Source organism: Canis lupus, chromosome 9, assembly GCF_003254725.2.
Source record: "Canis lupus dingo isolate Sandy chromosome 9, ASM325472v2, whole genome shotgun sequence".
Lineage (NCBI taxonomy): Eukaryota > Metazoa > Chordata > Mammalia > Carnivora > Canidae > Canis > Canis lupus.
In genome coordinates, this window is record NC_064251.1 from 6,363,647 (window position 1) to 6,383,015 (window position 19,369).

Consider the following 19,369-nt stretch of genomic DNA (forward strand, 5'->3'; position numbering starts at 1 on the left):
CGCGGCGCGAGAAGAAAGAGGGCTCAGGAAGTGGAAGTGTTTGTTAGCGAGCGGCCGGAGTTGGGGCGGGGGGCGGGGCGAGTTCCCGGTACTGGGCGGAGAGGCCCGTAGGCTCCCGGTTCTCCCTACCCTTGGCGGGGATCGGGGAGAGCCAACCCACGGATAAGGGACTCTGACGCTTTAACAACCTTTAGCTAAATTCTTGTGTGCACTTCTGTGCGGGGGGTGGGGGGGCGGGGGGGGGAGTGGGAGCGTCCGTTGCCAGGGAAACCACTCCAGCTCCGGGGCTGCCGGGTCCCAGAACCCTTACCAATAAGAACTAGGTCCCCCTCCTCCGGAACCTAACACAGTTGTTTGAATAACGATACTTTCCCGTTCGTGGACTTTGCGTTGTTCAAGGACACGCTACCGGGGTGCGGACTCTCATCCTCCCTGGGACAGTGTGAGGGCTCCCCAGCTTCCCGGGGCTGCCCACTGCAGACAGGCCACCTAGGACAAGGGTGTGAGCAGGGGCGTCAGCTTTCAGCTAGGGCATTGGAGGGGGGAGAGGCGGAGCAGAATCAGGTCACCAACCTCTTGGGTACAGGGCAGAGCCCTGGATATTTTATTTTATTTTATTTTATTTTATTTTATTTTATTTATTTTATTTTATTTTATTTTATTTTATTTTATTTTATTTATTTTATTTTATTTATTTTATTTTATTTTGTTTTCTTTTTTTTTTTTTTTTTTTTTGAGCCCTGGATATTTTCAGTAAAAACCAACAAACCCACAATGAGACCTTAAGACAAACCTTTCAGCTCCTTGGAGATGAGAAAGGCTGGTCACCAGAAGTTGGGGAGCAGTTGGGGGCATTGAAATATAAAGATCAATGATTTGGGCAGTCATTGATGGTTCTCCCAACACGCAATAACAATCCTTTCAACGTGATCTCCCCTGTCCCCTCTCCGGCGCACCTCAGAGAAGCAGTCGGATTTTACTTTCCATATTCCGCAATTTACTTTGCAAATTCCGCAATTTAATTCTGAAAACACCACCGGCTAGAGGCCCAGAGCTGCCCACGTGATTGGATTGCCTGCGACTTGCCTTGGGCCCCAAAAGAGCCCATCAAGGTCAGGCTCCTCCCTGCTTCTCCTGGGAGAAGCCTCAGAGAGCTTCCTTATCAGGCTCAAGTTGGAGCTGCTGACTCTGCTCAGAGGGCAAGATTTCTGCCTTGAAAGCATATGCAGTGGCCTTAGAAATGCGCAGTGTGTACTTCTTTCTCTCCTTCAGGTCATGACCCACATGTCTCCTGTTCATCTTCATTTGCCAGGGTCAGGGTTCTGTGAGACAGGTGACCTTGGCCCCACAGAAACTTCTTGGTGTCTCTCTCTTCACCTGGTCTTACCTACATGACCTTGTTTTGGACACGTTGTATTGGTTTATCCAGAAATGGGTGACTTCTCACTCCCTAACCTGGCTCAGTGGGAGGGGACCTAAAGCAGTTTTGGTCTCCGTGTCTGTCCGAAGGGAAACGGCAGGAGTGGTCAGGAAGTAGGCAGCGCTTGGGTTTGGGGGGGTATGTGCGGGATGAAGTTTGCTGGGTTCTGCCTCCCACCTGTTCCAGGAGTCAGGGGTTTCTCCTTATCTGATTCTTAACTCAGTAGAAGCACTACAGCTATTTGAAGTAGCCTGTGGGGCTGCATATCTGCCAAAGTGTTGGGGCAGAAGAAAAAATCTTTCCCTAGCTGTGACCTTAGGTGCCCAGGGGCACAAGCCAAAAGGTGGAGAAGACTAGGGATTTGGGGAGGGGGTATGGGGAGGGGTTATGGGGGGGAGGTTCCCTGGGGGGGTTCCCCTGGGACCTGAGGTCCAAAGAACAGGAACCAAATGCTTTCAGTTTGTGGGTACACCTTTCAGAGTGGGGCTAGCCAGGCTAGAGGCAGCCAAACCGATAGACCTAGCCTGTGCTACTCCTCACTTCTCTACCCACAGAGCGGGGTCACTGTCCAATCTCCACATCGCTTATCTTCCCTGGGCGTTGGTCTGGCTCCCAGCACAAGGGCCCATCTTACCGGGGAAGACTGTTCCCTGGGTGCAGGAGGAAATAAAGCTGGAGTCTGCCTCTCCTGTCCAGCTGAGGTGAGGGTGGCATGGGGGTCACTTCCTGCCCTCCCGCTGTAGAAGTGCATCACTGCCCTCTGGCGCTGAGCTGGAGAATGCCACCCTTGTCATGGCTAGGAGGGAGCCTCCGCCCCCAAGTCCTAGTGCAGAAGGCAAAAGGGCCACCAGGTCCCTGTCTTCCCTTTTTGCATTACATTATGTATCATTAAAATGAAATAAATACTTTACCCTCCCCCAGGATGCAGGGAAGCTACAGGAACTAGGGTAAGAGTGGGAGGAATACAGCTTCTTCTTGGGAAGGGGCTGTGCCCTGGATCCCCCAACTCCCAGCTGCTTCAAAATACACCAGATCTGGAGGAGGAGGGTGCATCCGTGGGGGCCTCTGGAGCATCCTTTCAGCCCCTTGGGATTCATGAGAAGGAGCAGCAGCTGGGCTGTTTCTTCTGGGATTCCACAAAGTCTCGGATCTGGAAGCGGGGCCCATCAGGGTGCCACAAGGCTCTGTACTTCAGCTCCCTTGAAGAGGAAGAAGCAGTGGGCTGGGCAAGGAGTGAGGAACCACCCCCTGCCCACTCCCACAGCCTGGGGCTACTGGACCTAGAATGCACCATGCATTGGGGTAGGGGCTGGGCTAGGGGCCAGGCCCTACTGGATTCCCAGATGGTGCCACCCTGCCCTGCACGGTTCCCTTCCTTGCTCAGCTCTTACTTGGCAATGGCCAGAAAGGCTAACTCCACATTCATGCCCGTCTTGGCGCTGGTCTCCATGAAGGGAACGCCGTACTCCTGCCAGGAGACAATGTCCTCAGGGCCAGCCTCTGGCTGTCCCCACCCCTCGTCTACTCGGGGCCGTCACTTACCCTGGCTAGTGTCTCTCCATCCTCGGAACGGATCACCCTTTCATTGCTCACGTCCGCCTGTCAAGCCCAGGTGGGTCACTCTGGGGAAGGAGACCTCCACCCCAGCTGGTCCCTCTCCTGCCTGGACGGGCGCCCCAATTTGGCCTCAAGAGCAGCCCCTGCCTGCCCTCTGCTGGTGGCCTGTGGGACTGCGGGTGGTATCATTGGCTTGGAGCCTGATTTGTACCTTGTTCTGGCTGCGTTCCCCAGCTCCCAGCCAGAGGGGATCTCACTGCCGCTTGGGGAGATGGGAAACGTGGTGACCAGCCTCAGAGAGGTGACAGGAGCTGGGACTAACCCTTGCTAATTTTAGCTCCTCCTTTGTGACCCTACTTACTATGATCTGATGGGGGCTGTGCAGCTGGGCATCCCTGGATCTCCCAGATGGCAGCTTGGGCTCTCCCTGGAGGGAGCCTTTTCCAAAACTTTAAGAGGGCAGATGAGATGGGTCGAAGCAGCCAAATAGGCCTGACCCTTGAACTGGAGTCTGGAAAGAATCCTTTGCTGGAAGGACATGCAGCTAACCCTCTGGGGCAGCTGTGGGGGCTTGCTTAGAGCTAGTGAGAGAGGAGGCACAGGGATGGGCTGGCTCACCTTGTTGCCGAGCAGCATGATCACTACATCCCTCTGGGCGTACTCATGAATCTCAGTGAGCCAGGCCTGTGGGAGAGGGTGAGCCGAGCCAGGTGGCACCTGAGAACCAGCCCTACCCTCCCTCCTTCTCCCTTGTCCTTCTTTTGCCCTGTCTGGTTTTCCTGGGCTACTGCCTGTCCCCCTGCATTCTTTTATCTGCCTCTGCTCTCTGGCCTATCGGGTCTTGATCAGTCTTCCTTACCAAGCCCCAAGCACTGTAACTCCTCATTCTCTGGAAGATGGAGATGGCAAGAACAGAAAGGTTCACTGTCTGCTAGAATCACTTTCTTTGCCACCTGGGGCAGGACGTATGGCTAGACTCCCCTGCTTGGGTTCTCCCCTTGGCCTCTGTGGGTGGGTAATTGTCACAAATTGCACTCAGGGATCACAGGGCTAAGCAGGTGGCACAGGCGCCCAGCAGCTTGCCTGGCCTTCATGTCCACGTGCCGACCAAATGCCCAGCAACAGCTTATTACATCTGAGTCATAGCTCAGGTGTTTTCAAATAGGCGGCAGTGGTCCACGCTCCACCCCCTCCCACAAAGCAGGAAGCAGTCCTAGCCTACGGAGGCCCCGCCTTGGCTGCTTATGGATGGCATGTGAAGGGGACCTACCCGGATGTTGTCGAAGGAAGACTTGTTGGTGATGTCATAGAGCAGGAGCAAGGCTGTAGGGAGAGAGAGAGATCACACAGGGAACATGGAGCTGGGGCTGGGAAGGGTGGGTATCACAGGTGGGCTGGGGGCGGGGGGACTTACCCTGGGCATCTCGGTAATAAGCATGTGTGACACTGCGGAATCGCTCCTGCCCGGCTGTATCCCAGATCTGGGAAGGGACAGACAGATGGTCAGAAGGAGGCTGTGGGCCCGAGCCATGCTGGGCGGAGGGAACCCACGTTGGAATAGGAGAGATGTGTGGGAAGGTACCCAGAGGCTTTTGAACATCTGATGTCCTAGACAGTGGTGCTATTGAGTTCACCAGTTCATCCAGGCTGCAGCGTCCTCCCTAGCCCAGGGGTTGGGGGCATCCGGTCTCCCAGAGCAGATGAGGCCTGGGAAACTGCAGAGGAGCTGGAGCAAGCCTAAGCTTGTCTGAAGGCACGTTGAGCTGCCTTTGCTAGAAGAGAGGGTGGCTGGGGAATTGCTTTTTCTACAGACTTCAAAAGCCATTTCCTCTGGGCCCCACAGGAAATTGCCCCAGGTTGAGGGCAGGGCTGCAGGCCTCCTGCGGTTTGGGTGCAGAACAAGGGCAGCCACCTCCATCTTCCCCCCTCCCCTGTGGTTCTGGTCTCACCTGCAGCTTCACCCTCACACCATCCACGGTCACCACCTTGTTCTGAAAGAGACAGGGCAGAGGGAGGGTGGATTTGGAAGGCAGGGGAGGCTTGGATTCTTGACATCCTACTGAGAAGCAGACATTCTGTCCTGGTGGCTGCCCTGGGTTAAAAGGGGTGCAATGAGCCCCAGAGACACCTCCAGCCGGATCACCCCTTCAGGGCAGCAGGACCCTGTCTCCAGAGACCCCTGATTGCAGAGTTCTTAGAGGGACTTCTGTGCTTCTCTTACAACATGCCGGGGCCAGAGGAGCCTGAGAACCCACCTGGCTCTCCCCAGACCTCAGCACAGGGCTGGTTCCTGGGGGCCCCTTGCCTCTTTCCCCACTTCCATCCATCTTCCCTGGAGCTCAGCCCCACCCTGCAGAACCCAGCCCTTAGAGGTAAGATGCCCCCCAGCATCCTGGGCACGGCAGAGGCTGGATCTGCAGGGTGGTCTTTCCTCTGGATGCTCACTAGTTCTCCTAAGTGAAGCTTCAGTTCCCTTCCTGTTGGGAGAGAGGCACCCAGCCTCTGCATAGCCTCTGTCCCCCCACCCCCCCCCACCTGGGTGAGACCTTATTCTCCTGGACCTTTTGGGTAGAGAGTGGCAGAGTGCTACATCCCTGACGCAGATTGGTAAAGATGGGTTCCTCAAGATGACAGGGAGCCTGGTGAACCTGGCTCTTCAACCTAGCGCAGTGCTGTGCTTCCAGGAACTCCAGAAAGACCTGCGGGCCTCTGAGGCCTTGCCAGACGGGTCCAGCTCAGAGGGCAAAGAGCAAGGGTGCCCTAGGCCAGGAAACTCAGCTCACACCGTGGGATGTGTCTGCCCTGCTGTGGGGCAGACTTTTAAGACTCAATGTCTCATTGCTCATCTTGTAGGTGGGCAGAGAGCCCCCCACCATGCCCAGACTCCTTGAACCTGGCCACCTCTGTGGTCCCAAGGGGAGCACCCCTGGTGCCCTCTGGGCAGTGAGCCACAGCAACTCTGAGGAGCCAGGGCAGGCAAGGAGAGGACAGCACACTGTGCCCAAGCTCTGGCCCCCTGGCTTGCAGCTGGGAGCAGGAGCCTGTGGCCACCTCACCCTGAAGTCTATGCCGACGGTGGCTATGAAGTTTCCGGACAGGAAGGCCCCGTCTTTGAATTGGATCAGGAAACAGGTTTTGCCAACGCCTGAGTCTCCCAGAAGCATCACCTAGGAGATGGGGGCAGAGGCAGTTAATGGGGAGTTGGGGCAAATTTCTGGGTTTCCAGGGAGAGAGACCCTGAAAAGAGGGGCAGAGGAACAGAGGGCCAGGGAAGGATGCTGTCAGCACCGAGGGCTACCTGCTTCTGGAAAGTTCACCGTTCCCTTCACCTGCCTCTCCTCTCCACTCCTTGGCTCAGCTCATTTCTCAGGCCCTCCCTCTGGCCCTCCCTCTGACTCTTCTGTCCTCACCCAATATCCTGGAAGCCTGTGTTCAGATCTCAACACTCACAGGTCAGCAAATGGACTCAGTGGCCTCAAAGAACCACCCCTTCCAGAAGGGAAGTGTTAATACCATGGACAGGGATCACCACCCAAGGGAGGCTACAGGATCTGATAGGGGCGGGCACTGTTGTGTGCAAAGGCATATTCTAAAATTACCTCTGCTCTTGTTTTCCTTTCTTTTTTTTGGTCACAACATTTATCTGGAAGTTTCTAATGACATTTTATGTTTATAAAAGGGTTGCATGAGGGGCACCTGGGTGGCTCAGTGGTTGAGTATCTGCTTTCAGCTCAGGTCATGATCTGGGGTCCTGGGATCAAGTCCCACATCAGGCTCCCCACGGGGAGCCTGCTTCTCCCTCTGCCTATGTCTCTGCCTCTCTCACTGTGTCTCTCATGAATAAATAAATAACATTTTTTAAGAAAGGGTTGAATGAACTAGGGAGGGTTGAAATTTATACTGAAATTAGGAGACCACAAATCTGATGTTCCTTCTGTAGAAAACTCCCAAGTGGGATGGATGGCTGCAAATTAGCATCCTTGGGCCACTGTAGAGGAATCTGGCCCAAGGAGCTCTTGCCAGGCTCCTCCCAGACTGGCCTGGACTCAGTCTCCTGCAGCTAAGCCAGGAGCCCCCCTCCACAGATGCTGCTTGACCCAGGGGAGATGGAGGGCTGGAGGCTGGGGATCCCTCTGGAGCCTGCACTTCTCCCTGGCTCCTGGGTCCTAGCCCTGGAGGGGAAGGGGGGAGAGAAGGCGGGGGTGGGGGGTGGGGGGGTTGGGAGGGGAGGGAGGGAGGGTGAGCTCCTGCATACTTTACAGATCACAGCTGCCTGGAACAAGATGCTCACCACCCATCCAGCCAGGCAATTCCACCAAACATAAACACCCGCCCAGCCTTGCCACCTCCTAGGCAAACAGCCCAGCTGGCTTGTCAGGCCAGGAGGTCAGGCGGTCTCCACCAGCCTGGGGGCTGGCCCTTAGCAGCTCCCCCTCCCCTGAAAGCATAGGGGCCCATTTCCTGCCACCAGCCCACACAGGACGCCTATCTCAACGGCTCTGGGTGGGTGACTTGCAGAGTAGCTTCCCCTGAAACAATGAGGGTGGAGGCCCCAGATCCTAGTGAGAGTGAACCTGGGGTGGGGGTGGGGGAGGACACCAAGGCACAGGAAGAGGCAGGTCTCCTCCAAGGCCACGCAGCACAAGACAGGGCAGCCCCTCACTCATCCCCAGCGTTACAGAGGAAGAGTGGAAGCTCCCTCAAGGCCTCTTTCAGAGTTCCTGGTCCCAGCCTCCTCCGTGGGCCCAGAGGGGGGGCAGACAGACCAGTGTCCATCACTTTCCCTCACCTGCTTCTGTACAGGGCGGCCCTGCAAAGGAAATGGGCCCCAGAGAACTGACTTAAGCTCACCCACGGGGGACTTGTGACTAAGTCACAAGAATCTTAAGTTCAAAAAATTCTCAGGTGGGCCTGCACTTTGGTTAGCAACATCCTCCTGGAAGAAGGTGGGAGGCGATGGCTGCGGGGGCGGAAAGGAGAGGGGGTAGGGGTAGGGCTTGGGGGCAGGGGGACCTACAGAGCTCCAGGCGCCACCGAGAACTTAGCGGGGGCGGGGGGAGTGGGGGGGAGGCGTGAGCCCCACAACTGCGCTGCCGCCAGGGGGTGTCCTCTCCGCGTCGCCGGGCGTCCTTATAGCCTAGCATTTGGAGGTGCCTGTGCCCAATGGGGTTGGATGCTCAACCCATATGGAGAAACGCGGGCTTCCCGGGAGATCGTAACAGCAGGGTGGGTTGGGGTCCGCCGTGTGGGGAGTCACTCGTCCTTCCGACCTTCCTCTCCCCACCCTTGCTGAGCCAGCCCAGCTCTCGGACGTGGGCATGGAGCCAGGCGCAGTCTCCACCCTTCCTCCCTGCTCTGGGAGACCCGGCTTCCTGCAGACGCAGCCAGAAAGGGGCTCCGGGCGGGGTCTCGGGGCAAAGGGTGCGCGGAAGGGGTGGCCCTCAGAGCCGGCTGGGGAGTCCCCAGCGCGGGGCGCAGTGCCCACCCACCTTGCCCGTGACATCGTAGCTCGGACTGCAGGGCGGGGAGTGCTCGGGGGCCTCTCCATCCCGGGTGGCAGCGGCGCCAGACATGCCCGTCATGTCCCCTGGACCAGAGGTGAACTAGGGCTGGTGGCGGGCGAGGGATAGCGCAGGGACCGCCCCGCTCTAGGCTCCACCCAATCCTCCCACCCTCCACTGCCCCGGCCCGGACCCCGACAGGCTCCTCCCTCCGTCCCGCCGCCCCGACGGCACCTGCCGGGACAGGCTGCCTCGCGGGGGCGCGCGCAGCTGCAGAGACCCGGGCTGGGTCCCCCGGAGGAGCAGGTCCTGGAAATGCAGTCCCCCTGCAAGGTCCGCGTCCCGGGGACCCGCGCTCGGGCGCCCGGTTCTCGCTGCCGCTGCGCAGCGCGGTCGGCAGGCGGCGCCCCAGCCCCGGCCCGCGGCGCCAGACAGGTGTCCCCGCCCCCCCACCCCCACCCGCGGCGCGGCTGTGGGCTGGGGACGCCCCTGGGCAGCCCGGCGCTGTTTTTATTTTTATTTTTTTTATTTATGACAGTCAGAGAGAGAGAGAGAGAGAGAGAGAGAGAGAGAGAGAGGCAGAGACACAGGCAGAGGGAGAAGCAGGCTCCATGCACCGGGAGCCCGACGTGGGACTCGATTCCGGGTCTCCAGGATCGCGCCCTGGGCCAAAGGCAGGCGCCAAACCGCTGCGCCACCCAGGGATCCCCCGGCGCTGTTTTTGAGACCAGGTTTGCAGCGTGAGGAAGGCGCTCAGGCACTTTTGCTTATGCTAATCACCCCAGCACGACCTCATCTGAATATCATTTTATTTACCCACCGGAATTCGCCTCGCCGTACATAGACACTGCGGGGTTTCACGGCCCCTGGCGGGTGCCAGGACTTTGACCCTTTCTAGGGGAGATCAGCTCTCATTTCTCCCCGACCTGTTGGGCCGCGCCCAGAATGACCCATCCTGGGAAAGCCTTGTCCCCCCCAGCTCCCCACTTCCCAATCTAGGCGCTCCTGAAGGCAAGGCTGACCCTATTCACACGTGGCCCTGGGCTCCTGGCACTGAGCAGGCCTTAAATGTTTGCTATTAAATGAATTCATGAAGTGGCGCATCATTTTGAGCAGACTCTCCAGGACATCCCAGGTGACATCCCAGGTGACAGAGTGGGCGTGTGTCCTGGGTTGCCCCTATTAGGCTTCAGGGGCTCTGTTGCGAGGGCCAACCATTCACTTACTGCCGTCCCAGCATTCTATACAAGCACACACAGCAGACAGTGGCATTACAAAGGAATGGATAAAGGGCATGTAGGCCAAGAGGGGCATCTGCACCTCTTTACTTAGGTGTTGGGGGGTAATGGGCAAGGGACAGGTGTGGCTTATAGGAGGTATAGGTGGGGACTGTGTGTACACCTGCCTCTAGCCCTGTGATTTTGGCATCAGCTGGAGCTATTTTCTGGCACTGGGCATGCCGTAGCCTTGTCTGTACGTAGGGTGGGCCTCAGAGAGCCATCTATGGGAGCGGAGAAGCTGTACAGTACTCTGCAGATGTGCACTGTTGCCTGCTATTTGGATGCCAGGGTGTCTTGCTGCAAATAACGTCCCAGCCCATTCAGTGTCCCAGGCACTGAGCTCCTGAGTGCTTACACTGGAACCTTGCAGGGGCAACAGTTTTTAGAACGAGAGGCCGAGGAGCGGTGAGAGAGAGGAGGTGACATGGCCCTTGCCCCCTTTCCACTGCAAAGCACACTGTTATGGGTTACATTATGTCCCTCAAAACATCTGTTGAAATCCTAGCTCCTAGTTCCTCAGAATGTGACTTTATTTGGAAGTGGCGTTGTTGCTCATGGGACTAGTTAAGTTGAAGTCATACAGGAGTAGGGTAAGCCCTTAATCCACTATGACTGGTGTCCTCAGAGGAGGAGGAGGAGCGGACACACAGGGAGAAGATGGCCCTGTGAAGACAGAGACAGAGATTGGGGTGGTGCATCTACAAACCAAGGATTACTGGGAGCCACCAAAAGCCGGGAGAGGCAAGGAAGGAGCCCCTCCTAGAGCCTGCAGAGGGAAGTGTGGGTTTCTAACTTTCAGCTGGGGTTTGTGTTGTCGGCTCAACCAAGACCCTCCTTTGTCCTGTGGTAGGTTTGGGAGAACCAGGCCTGTCCTGTGTCAGCCTGCTTCAGGCTCTCAGTTTGACCACATAACTTTCTTCCTTCTTAGAGGCAAGATGCCTCACTTTTCTTACCAGGCTAGTGGCAAAATTTGGAGGTCCCACCCCTATGCATCTGGGGAGTATGAATCAGAGCTTTCCCACTCACATCCACCCCACTGTCTTCTCTCTGAGTTTGACTGGTGGAAGGATGGGCATGGAATGGCTGGAGGGAGAAGGCTGGTAGCTGTAAGGGCCCCCTATGACCTCATATGCTGAGGGGCAGACTGGGTATGGGCTCATGGTGGGGGATGCCTGGCATGGCAGCCTCATTCAAGGCCCCAGGAAATGTCTGCAGCTGTGCTCTCCTGGGACTCAGTCCTGCCTTTCCCAGCATTCTGTTGGCCGGTCATGGGAGAACCCTGGGCACCAGTGTCTCAGCTTGGATTCTAGGCCCTGAGATACACGCTTTCATTTCTGCTTTATCTGAATCCCTGTCCATCACTAGTCATTGCCTTCCTTGCTCTGACCCAACAGGCAAGCCCAGTTTCTAGGGTTCCCCTTGTCTCTTCCCACCAGTATGGTGCTGCTGCATCCCAGCCCTGGGTCTGGTCCCACAGACCCTGTGCTCTGAGGACGTCCAGAGTGCTTTAACCCTTGACCTGCAGCTCCCTAGGAACCACACAACAGTGTTAAATTTGAACTGTGCTTAGCATTTGAAGCTATTCTTTTGCCTTTCCACATTCTTCTTGCCTTGGAAGGTGGACCTGAGCAATACGTATCAAAATATTCTTTCTAGTTTCAGTTGTGTTCAGCCAATGGGGAGTTCTGGGAGGAGATATGGGAGCAGGAGGAGAGTAAGGAAGGAGGGAGCTGACTTGCTGGGTCAGCTAGCTCCCAGGAGGATTACTATGAGTTGCTGTGTTTCTCCTCTGAGGGTCACAGCTCCTGCCAGCCAGCCCTCCCCATGCAGCCTTTTGTCCCTGGGTTCTGGCAGTGGTTCCTTCCTCTCATTTTTTTTTGGGGGGGCTAAGGTTAGAATGGAGGGTCTGTGCTATGCATGGGCACTGCCTCATATCCCCTGGTTCTCCAACACCCTGCCTCCACCTTGTTAAGTAGTCTTCTTATTAAACTTTCTTGAATGATCCAATGTGGACATCCACCTGTTTCACCTGTTTCCTGCTGGGACCCTGACAGAGACACACCAGGGCTCCAGAATCTGGAGGTACTTACTGTGAATCCAATGCCCACGGTGGCCGAGAAGGAGCCTGGGATGAACTTGCCCTGGTCGAACTGAACCAGCAGAGATGTCTTCCCCACGCCACTGTCACCCACCAGGATGGTCTGCAATGGAGCAAGAAAGGGTCTGTGGTGTGAACTGGGCTTCTGAGATGTGGTGGTGGCTGTGGGAGTGGGCTCCTTCTAAACACACACGTGTGCACACACACAGAAGTGCACACATGCGTGCACACTAAAGTCACTAAAGAGGCATGAAAGCATAGAAGGAACCTTGTTTTGCCTTATGTTTTCTGTTTTGTTTTTAAGATTTTATTTATTAATTCACAAGAGACACACAGAGAGGCAGAGACACAAGCAGAGGGAGATGCAGGTTCCCTGCAGGGGCCTGATGTGGGACTCGATCCCTGGATCCTGGAATCACGACCCAAGCTGAAGGCAGACGCTAAACCACTGAGCCACCCAGGCATCCCGTTTCACCCCATGTTAATGGACATCTGAGGTGACCATGAGAACTTGCCTCTTAGACTTCACAGGGTCATAACTGACTGAGGCCCCTCTGTGTGCTCTGAGTCCTCCAATAGGTATGTTTGCACCCAGGCCATCCTTCTCATGGGCAGTTTCCAGCCAAAGACAGAGTGTGGCAGGGACACTGAGGAAGGCCTGTTTCAGGCTCAGGGACTCCCTCATAATTTTACAGATCCTTCCAGAGATTGTACAGCTGTCTCCTTCACTTGGGGACAGACCTGCATCATGGTCTGTGGGCTTTCCCTGACTCTCCCCACTTCTACTTGATTTTTTTCTTTTTTAATATTTTATTTATTTATTTGAGAGAGAGAGAGAGAGAGAGAGACAGAGATAGCAACAGAGAGCACGAATGGGGAGGAGAGGGAGAAGCAGGCTCCTGCTGAGCAGGGAGCCCAATGCCAAGCTTTATCCTAGGACCCTGGGATCATGACCTGAGCCGAAGGCAGATGCTTAACTGACTGAGCCACCCAGGTGTCCCTACACTACTTTTTTCATGGATATTTCCCTTAATAAATTCCCGGCACTTTTAATTCCCTTTGGCACCAGCTTCTAGGGAGAATAGCACAATGGGTCTCCCTTATAGGAAAGTCTAAAAAAATCATTGTCTATAGAATAAAAAAAATCAAAATGTCTGGATATTAGCCTTGGGAAGCGTTTGCACTTGGTCCTGGAGCATTGGAGAGGATAGCATTTCAAGAGAAGCAGAGCTTGGGAAAGAAGGGAATGGTTACTTCTGTACCTGGACGAAGTAGGGGGGAGGGTTAGCCTAGAAGGTCAGGTGCTATATTTCTAAGAAAATCATAAGCACCTGGAGGCTGGTACTCAGCAGCCTCTCAAAGAATGAATGAATGAATGAATGAATGAGTGGATGGATAAATAAATGAATTGTAAATGCCTTAGTTTAAAAGAGACAATAGCTACTTTCCAAAGACAAGCATTCAAGGTCATTAGAAAGGCTCAAGAGGTGCCAACTTTAGCTGGACTTGCAAAACCATAAAGATGTAAAAAAACAAAAATGTAAAAGCATAATAATTGACAGGGTCTCTTGGGGTTGGACCCATGGCCCCAATGGTGGCTCTGACAGTGGCCACTGAATTGGCAGCAGGGTAGACACGAGATTGTGATGTTGACTTTGGATGTCTCCTGACTGTGGCCCCCCACTCCCACTTCCCAAACCAAATTCTATTCAGCTTTTATTTCCTCCTGGGTAAAAGGGCTCCATTTGTTTGTTGTGTGCCAGTGGCTTTAATAATTTACATCTCAAATCCAACTTCCTCAGGCTTCTCAGAGAGACTATTCCAGAAGGTGAAGGGTCAGAGTCTCCATGTACACCTTCTTCATTTACTAAAGGATATAACACATTGACATTCTTTTCCCTTTTATTCTTTTCCTTTTTTTAAAATATTTTTTTTCTTTATTTATGATAGTCACAGAGAGAGAGAGAGAGAGGCAGAGACACAGGCAGAGGGAGAAGCAGGCTCCATGCACTGGGAGCCCCACGTGGGATTCGATCCCGGGTCTCCAGGATCACACCCTGGGCCAAAGGCAGGTGCCAAACCACTGCACCACCCAGGGATCCTCCATTCTTTCCTTTTCAGAGTGAAGTATTCACATTCTTCTTTCATTGTATTAAAACAGTTCTATCTTCTTGGGACCTTTTCTGGTTTAGTGGGGACACAGTCCAGGGTGACAGAGTTCAGCATTTCAGATCCTGCTGATTCCTGCCTGGGGGCAGGAGCAGGATGTGGCTGCCACGTTTTTGGTGCAGAGCTTCTGAAAACCCTGTATTCAGATGTGTCTTCCGGGTTGGTAGGAAGACATATTTGTCAAGGTAGGAAGATAGGACACACTTGATTTGATAGTTTTCTTTTTTAAAAGATTTGTTTGTTTTTTTTTACTAGAGAGAGAGAGAGCTTGTGCACGAGAGAGAGACAATGAAAGCAAGCACACAGAGGGAGAGGGAGAAGCAGACTCTCTGCTGAGCAGAAAACCCAGTGTGGGGCTTGATCCCAGGACCCTGAGATCATGACCTGAGCCGAAGGCAGAGGCTTAACTGCCTGAGCCATTCAGGCACCCCGATTTGAGGCTTTTAAAGCTTGATTTAGGACATTAGAATATTGAGACATATGGTATATGGGTCTCCATTTGTATTCTAGCCCTGGTCCCCCAAATGTTAAGGATGAGCTTGCCTCAGTCCATTAGCTTAGATATACAATAGAGTTATTCTCTCCGCAATAGCTGCCAGGATTTTCCTGAAGTTTTTCCAGGTTGGCTCCAAATTTCACTGCTTGGAGAAGCTGAATGTCAACCTCAGATCCAGATTATCCACTGTACCTTCCCTCCTCTGGAACATTCGTGAAAATGTTAATTAATCATGGTTCTAATAGGAAATTTTGTGCCAACTTTGCCACCATTCAGACAAGTATTTTTGTTTTGTCTTTTTAAAAAACATTTAAAATTATTTTTAAAATTTCAATTTAGTTAACATATTATTAGTTACCGGGGTAGAATTTAGTGATTCATCAGTTGCTTATAATACCCAGCGTCATTAAATCAAGAGTCCTTCTTAATGCCCAACACCCAATTACCCCATCTCTCCACCCCTCTTCCCTCCAACAACCCTGTTTGTTTTGAGGAAGCTCCATACTGTTCTTCAGTGTGGCTGCACCAGTTTGCCTTCCCACCAATAGTGTAAGAAAGTTCCCCTTTCTCCAAATCCTCACCAACATCCGTTGTTTCCTGAGTTGTTAATTTTAGCCATTCTGATTGATGTGAGGTGGTATTTCATTGTAGTTTTTGATTTGTATTTCCCTGATAATGAGTGATGTTGAGCATGTTTTCATGTATCAGCCACCTGGATGTCTTCTTTGGAAAAAATGTATATTCATGTCTTCTGCCCATCTCCTAACTGGATTATTTGGTTTTTGGGTATTGAGTTTAATAAGTTCTTTATATTCTCTGGCTTTTCTATTGGTCCTTGCTAAAAGCCAGGGCCTGATATTAAATTGTTCTTCAGCAAACACCTGTTAATGGGAGCTGGGCTAAGGTTGCCTCAGCACCCTACTTTCCTGTGACTTTGTGATTCAGGGGGAACATTTAGAAAGCTTAGGTGAATGGGGTAGTTACCATGGCTCCTAAATCCAACCTTCTTAATAAGACAGAAATTTAGATACCATAAAGAAAAAGATGGATAGATCTGAATGCACAGAAATAAAAATGTTCTGGTTGGCAGGAGATACTGAAATCAAATGAGAAATGGTAGAGAGGAAATATTTTTAAGACAGACAAAAGGTTAGTATATGTAGTAATATAAAGAGCTCTCAAAAGAAAATCTCAATAGGAAAGTGAACAAAGAATAAGAACAGGTATATTTTGTGAGAGTGTAAATGTGGTTAGTTCTGTGTGTCAACTTGGCTGGGTGATAGTATCCAGTTACTTTTTTTTAAAAGATTTTTTATTTTTATTTAAGATTTTATTTATTTATGAGAGACACACACACACACACAGAGAGAGAGAGAGAGAGAGAGAGAGAGGCAGAGACACAGGCAGAGGGAGAAGCAGGCTCCATGCAGGGAGCCTGACGTGGGACTCGATCCCAGGTCTCTAGGATCACACCCTGGGCTGCAGGCGGTGCTAAACTGCTGCACCACTGGGGCTGCCCAGCATCCAGTTACTTAATTAAACATTAGTCTATTATGTTGCTGTGAGGGTATAATATGGACGTATAGATTTTTAAAACATTTTATTTTTATTTGTTTTGGGATGCATAGATTTTATATTACAGATATCATTAATAGATTTGCAATCAGTTGACTTGTAAGTCTTCAGAAATCTCTGTGAGCCTCATCCAATTAATTGAAAGACCTTAGAGCAAAACTGAGGCTTACCTGAGGAAGAAGAAATTCTGTTCAAAATTGCAGCATCAACTTCTGCCTGAGAATTTCCAGCCTGCCACTCTGTTCTACAGAATTTAGATTTGTCAGCCCCCCATAGTCATGTAAGCCAATTCCTTGAACTAAATCTTTCTCAATATATTTTGTACTGGCTCTATTGTATATGTAATACAATATTACATATAATACTTTGATAAAAGTATGATAATGGTCAATATTGGTTGAGATTTGGGGAAACAGGCACTCACATATACACCATTGGTGGGAGCATCCTTTGGGGGCATTTTGAAGAACAATTGACAACATCTATCAAAGTTACAAATGCAAATTCCTCCGACTCAGCAGTTCTATGGTTTTACTTACAAAATTTTACCAAGATGTGTGTACAAGGATGTTCAAGGTCATATGTATAAGAGCAAATAATTCAGCCATTGGGACTGTTTAAATAAGCTGTAGAATATCCAAGCAATGCAATACTATGGGAACCCATAAAAGAATGAGGTAGGCTTGCCTGGCTGGCTCAGTCCATGGAGCATGCAACTCTTGATCTCAGGGTTGTGAGTTCAAGCCCCACATTGAGTGTAGAGATAAATTTCTTTTTTTTAAAAGAATGAGACAGATCTCTATGTGCTCTTTGGGAAAAATGATATTATGGAGTAAAAGAAGGGGCAGAGAGGTATGTTTGTGTGCTGACTTATGTTGACTTCACTTGGGTGTATATGCTGATGATGCATACACTTTTTTTTCTTTCTTTCTTTCTTTTTTTTTTTTCTTAGAGAGGCAGCAGAGGCTGACTGTGGCTACCTTTGGGGTTCGGGAATGAAGAGAAGACTTTTACTTTTCTCTTTATCTCTTTTTATCCTTCCTTCCTTCTCTTCTTCCTCTTCCTCCTTCTCCTCCTGCTCTCCTTCTTTATAAAAACATTGCTTGCATTATTTTTTTTAAAAAGTGTTAACTGGAAGTATTGCAGAGTGGACATCATTGGCCAGGCTTTCTTTTTGTACTTTTCTGTATTAAAAATAAGTGTAATAAACTGGTTGATGAAGTAAATTCATACTTGAGTTGATCCTTTACTTAACCTGAAATAAAGTGCTTTTCTACAGAAAAGAACAAAACATTGGTTTTGGAGACAGCTTCATATATTAAAGAAAAGTTGTCTCTGCATGGGGAGGGGGATCAAGAGTGATTTAAAATGCATTCTTTATGTTCATTTATATTCCATTCTCTTTCTGTTATGAACACACATTCCTTTGTAATTGGACACACAGAAGTACATCTGTGTATGTGTTAGGGAGGCACCCTGTGCTGGGTGACTCAGGTAAAAGCAAAGAGGTACGCACAGAATCTAGCCTAACTGTTGCTGAACAAATGCTTGATTTTACTTCTTCCAAATAAAGATGGCCCACTAAACAGTGCTTAAAAAAAGTCAGGTTCTCTGGGCAGAGGGAGCCTGAATGGCAGCAATTTCACTTTGTGGATTTCAGTGAGTGTTACCTTAGATTTCTGAGGGGCAATGACAAAGCAGCCCACACTCTGGCCTGAAAATTGCAGAGCTCTTTCACCTCATCTTTCCGGAGGGTTAACCCACTCTTTGGAGACCTTTGTTTTTCTAAAAAATAAGCTTTGCCTCTGCCTGAGTGCCTGGATAAGAACTTGGTTGAGACTCAGTTTCCTGTTCCATAGACTGCAGAAAAATGGCATTAGATCTGGAAAATGTTAAGGTTACTGTTATCAGTGACTTGCTTTGTTAAATCGACTTCTAGTTTATGATAATACATTCTTGCGTTTTGGAGGAACCTGTTTTAGAAATAGCCGTGGAGTAGATACTCTGCTGCCAGCCAGCTCAAGGATGTGCTGTCTTACTAACTCTTGGCTATCAGGTTCAATCTTCATTGTGAGCACTGAACAGGACCAGAGGGCAGCTGGCTTCTGTCTCAGCCTCTCAAGTAGGAGACAGGATGGTAGGCTTTACAAGCCAGACCCAATCAATGCATCGACACACACATGTAATATACGTGCACATACACTACATGTGTGCACACAAATTGCCATGGCATACGTAGCATGTGTACACACACACAACATACATGTGAGGACACATAGTGCTAGCCATGCAATGTACATATGTGTACACAGCTCCCACACATGCCTATGCACAAACAAGAAAACACCACACACGTGTTCATCCACACATGCACACCCATCCACAAGCACTCATATTCATGCTTGTGCGTGTGTGTGTGCACGTACACACACATCCACAGGTGCTTTAGGGGAGGGGAACCTCAGAAGAGCCGCCCAATCCTTTCTTCCACAGATGGGGACATGGGAGCCTAGGGAGGGAGCTGACTTATGCAGGAGTTAATGACCAAGCCAGGACTAGGGCCTCCAGTAGGTTTTTGAGGATGCAAAGCTCCAGAACAGCCTGACTTCCCTGTAGTCCCCAGAGGTGCTTGTTTAGAGGAGCAACCTTACCACCATTCAGAGACACTCAGATAATGATGTTCTTGACTCAAAGGGAATCCTTGGGATGCCTGGGTGGCTCAGTGGTTGAGTGTCTGCCTTTAACTCGGGTCATGATCCCGGGGTCTTGGGATTGAGTCCTGCATTGGGCTCCCTCCCAAGAAAGGGAGGGGACCCGAGAGAGTTGCCGTTTTGGTGTTCAAATCTAGGGTTTTTTATATGCACTTTCAAGGAACTATCTTGAGCATCCCGAGTGTGGGCCTCCTGTGGATTGGCCACTGAGGTGTGCCCATCAGGGCTCTGATCATGCACCCGCATACCTATTGGGTTATTGTTCATGTGTTGATGGTCTTTTGGGCTGACATCTGGAGACTAAACTGCCTCAACTTGTGATAGTGACCCATATTTTATGGTGAATTTTTTTGCCTCAGAATGTTTTATAAAGGTCACTCCTGTAGAGGCTGCTAAACAGGATGCTGTTGTGGTCCTGTCTAAGCTGTAAAACAGGATGCTGGTGTGATCTTGTCTTAGGTATCCTGGCTCCCTATTTTCTTGTTGGGGACCCTGGCCCTGACTACCTAACTGACCCCCTAACTCCTAACACTTGGGTAAGCTGGCCCAGGAGCAGAGGGCC

The 19,369-nt window shown here is 51.3% G+C and overlaps 1 protein-coding gene across 5 annotated transcripts in view; it reads right to left on the reverse strand.

Annotated features, from left to right (window-relative positions):
* Positions 1-974: 974 nt before the first annotated feature.
* The window catches only part of RAB37 (RAB37, member RAS oncogene family), a 55,108-nt gene continuing 36,713 nt past the window's right edge, over positions 975-19,369 (reverse strand). The window contains exons 1-9 of one of the 5 annotated variants that reach the window (XM_025467906.3): positions 8,467-8,615; positions 6,034-6,144; positions 4,927-4,968; positions 4,392-4,458; positions 4,248-4,300; positions 3,596-3,661; positions 2,963-3,019; positions 2,812-2,888; positions 975-2,619 (exon numbers count right to left, since the gene is read on the reverse strand). In XM_025467906.3, coding sequence (XP_025323691.1) covers positions 2,514-2,619; positions 2,812-2,888; positions 2,963-3,019; positions 3,596-3,661; positions 4,248-4,300; positions 4,392-4,458; positions 4,927-4,968; positions 6,034-6,144; positions 8,467-8,559 — 672 coding nt within the window. In that variant the 5' untranslated portion in view covers positions 8,560-8,615 and the 3' untranslated portion in view covers positions 975-2,513. Of the gene's footprint in view, positions 2,620-2,811; positions 2,889-2,962; positions 3,020-3,595; positions 3,662-4,247; positions 4,301-4,391; positions 4,459-4,926; positions 4,969-6,033; positions 6,145-8,466; positions 8,616-11,848; positions 11,960-19,369 lie in introns of those variants that run through there. The other 4 variants (XM_025467907.3, XM_025467911.3, XM_049113928.1 and 1 more) reach the window with 4 other exon arrangements.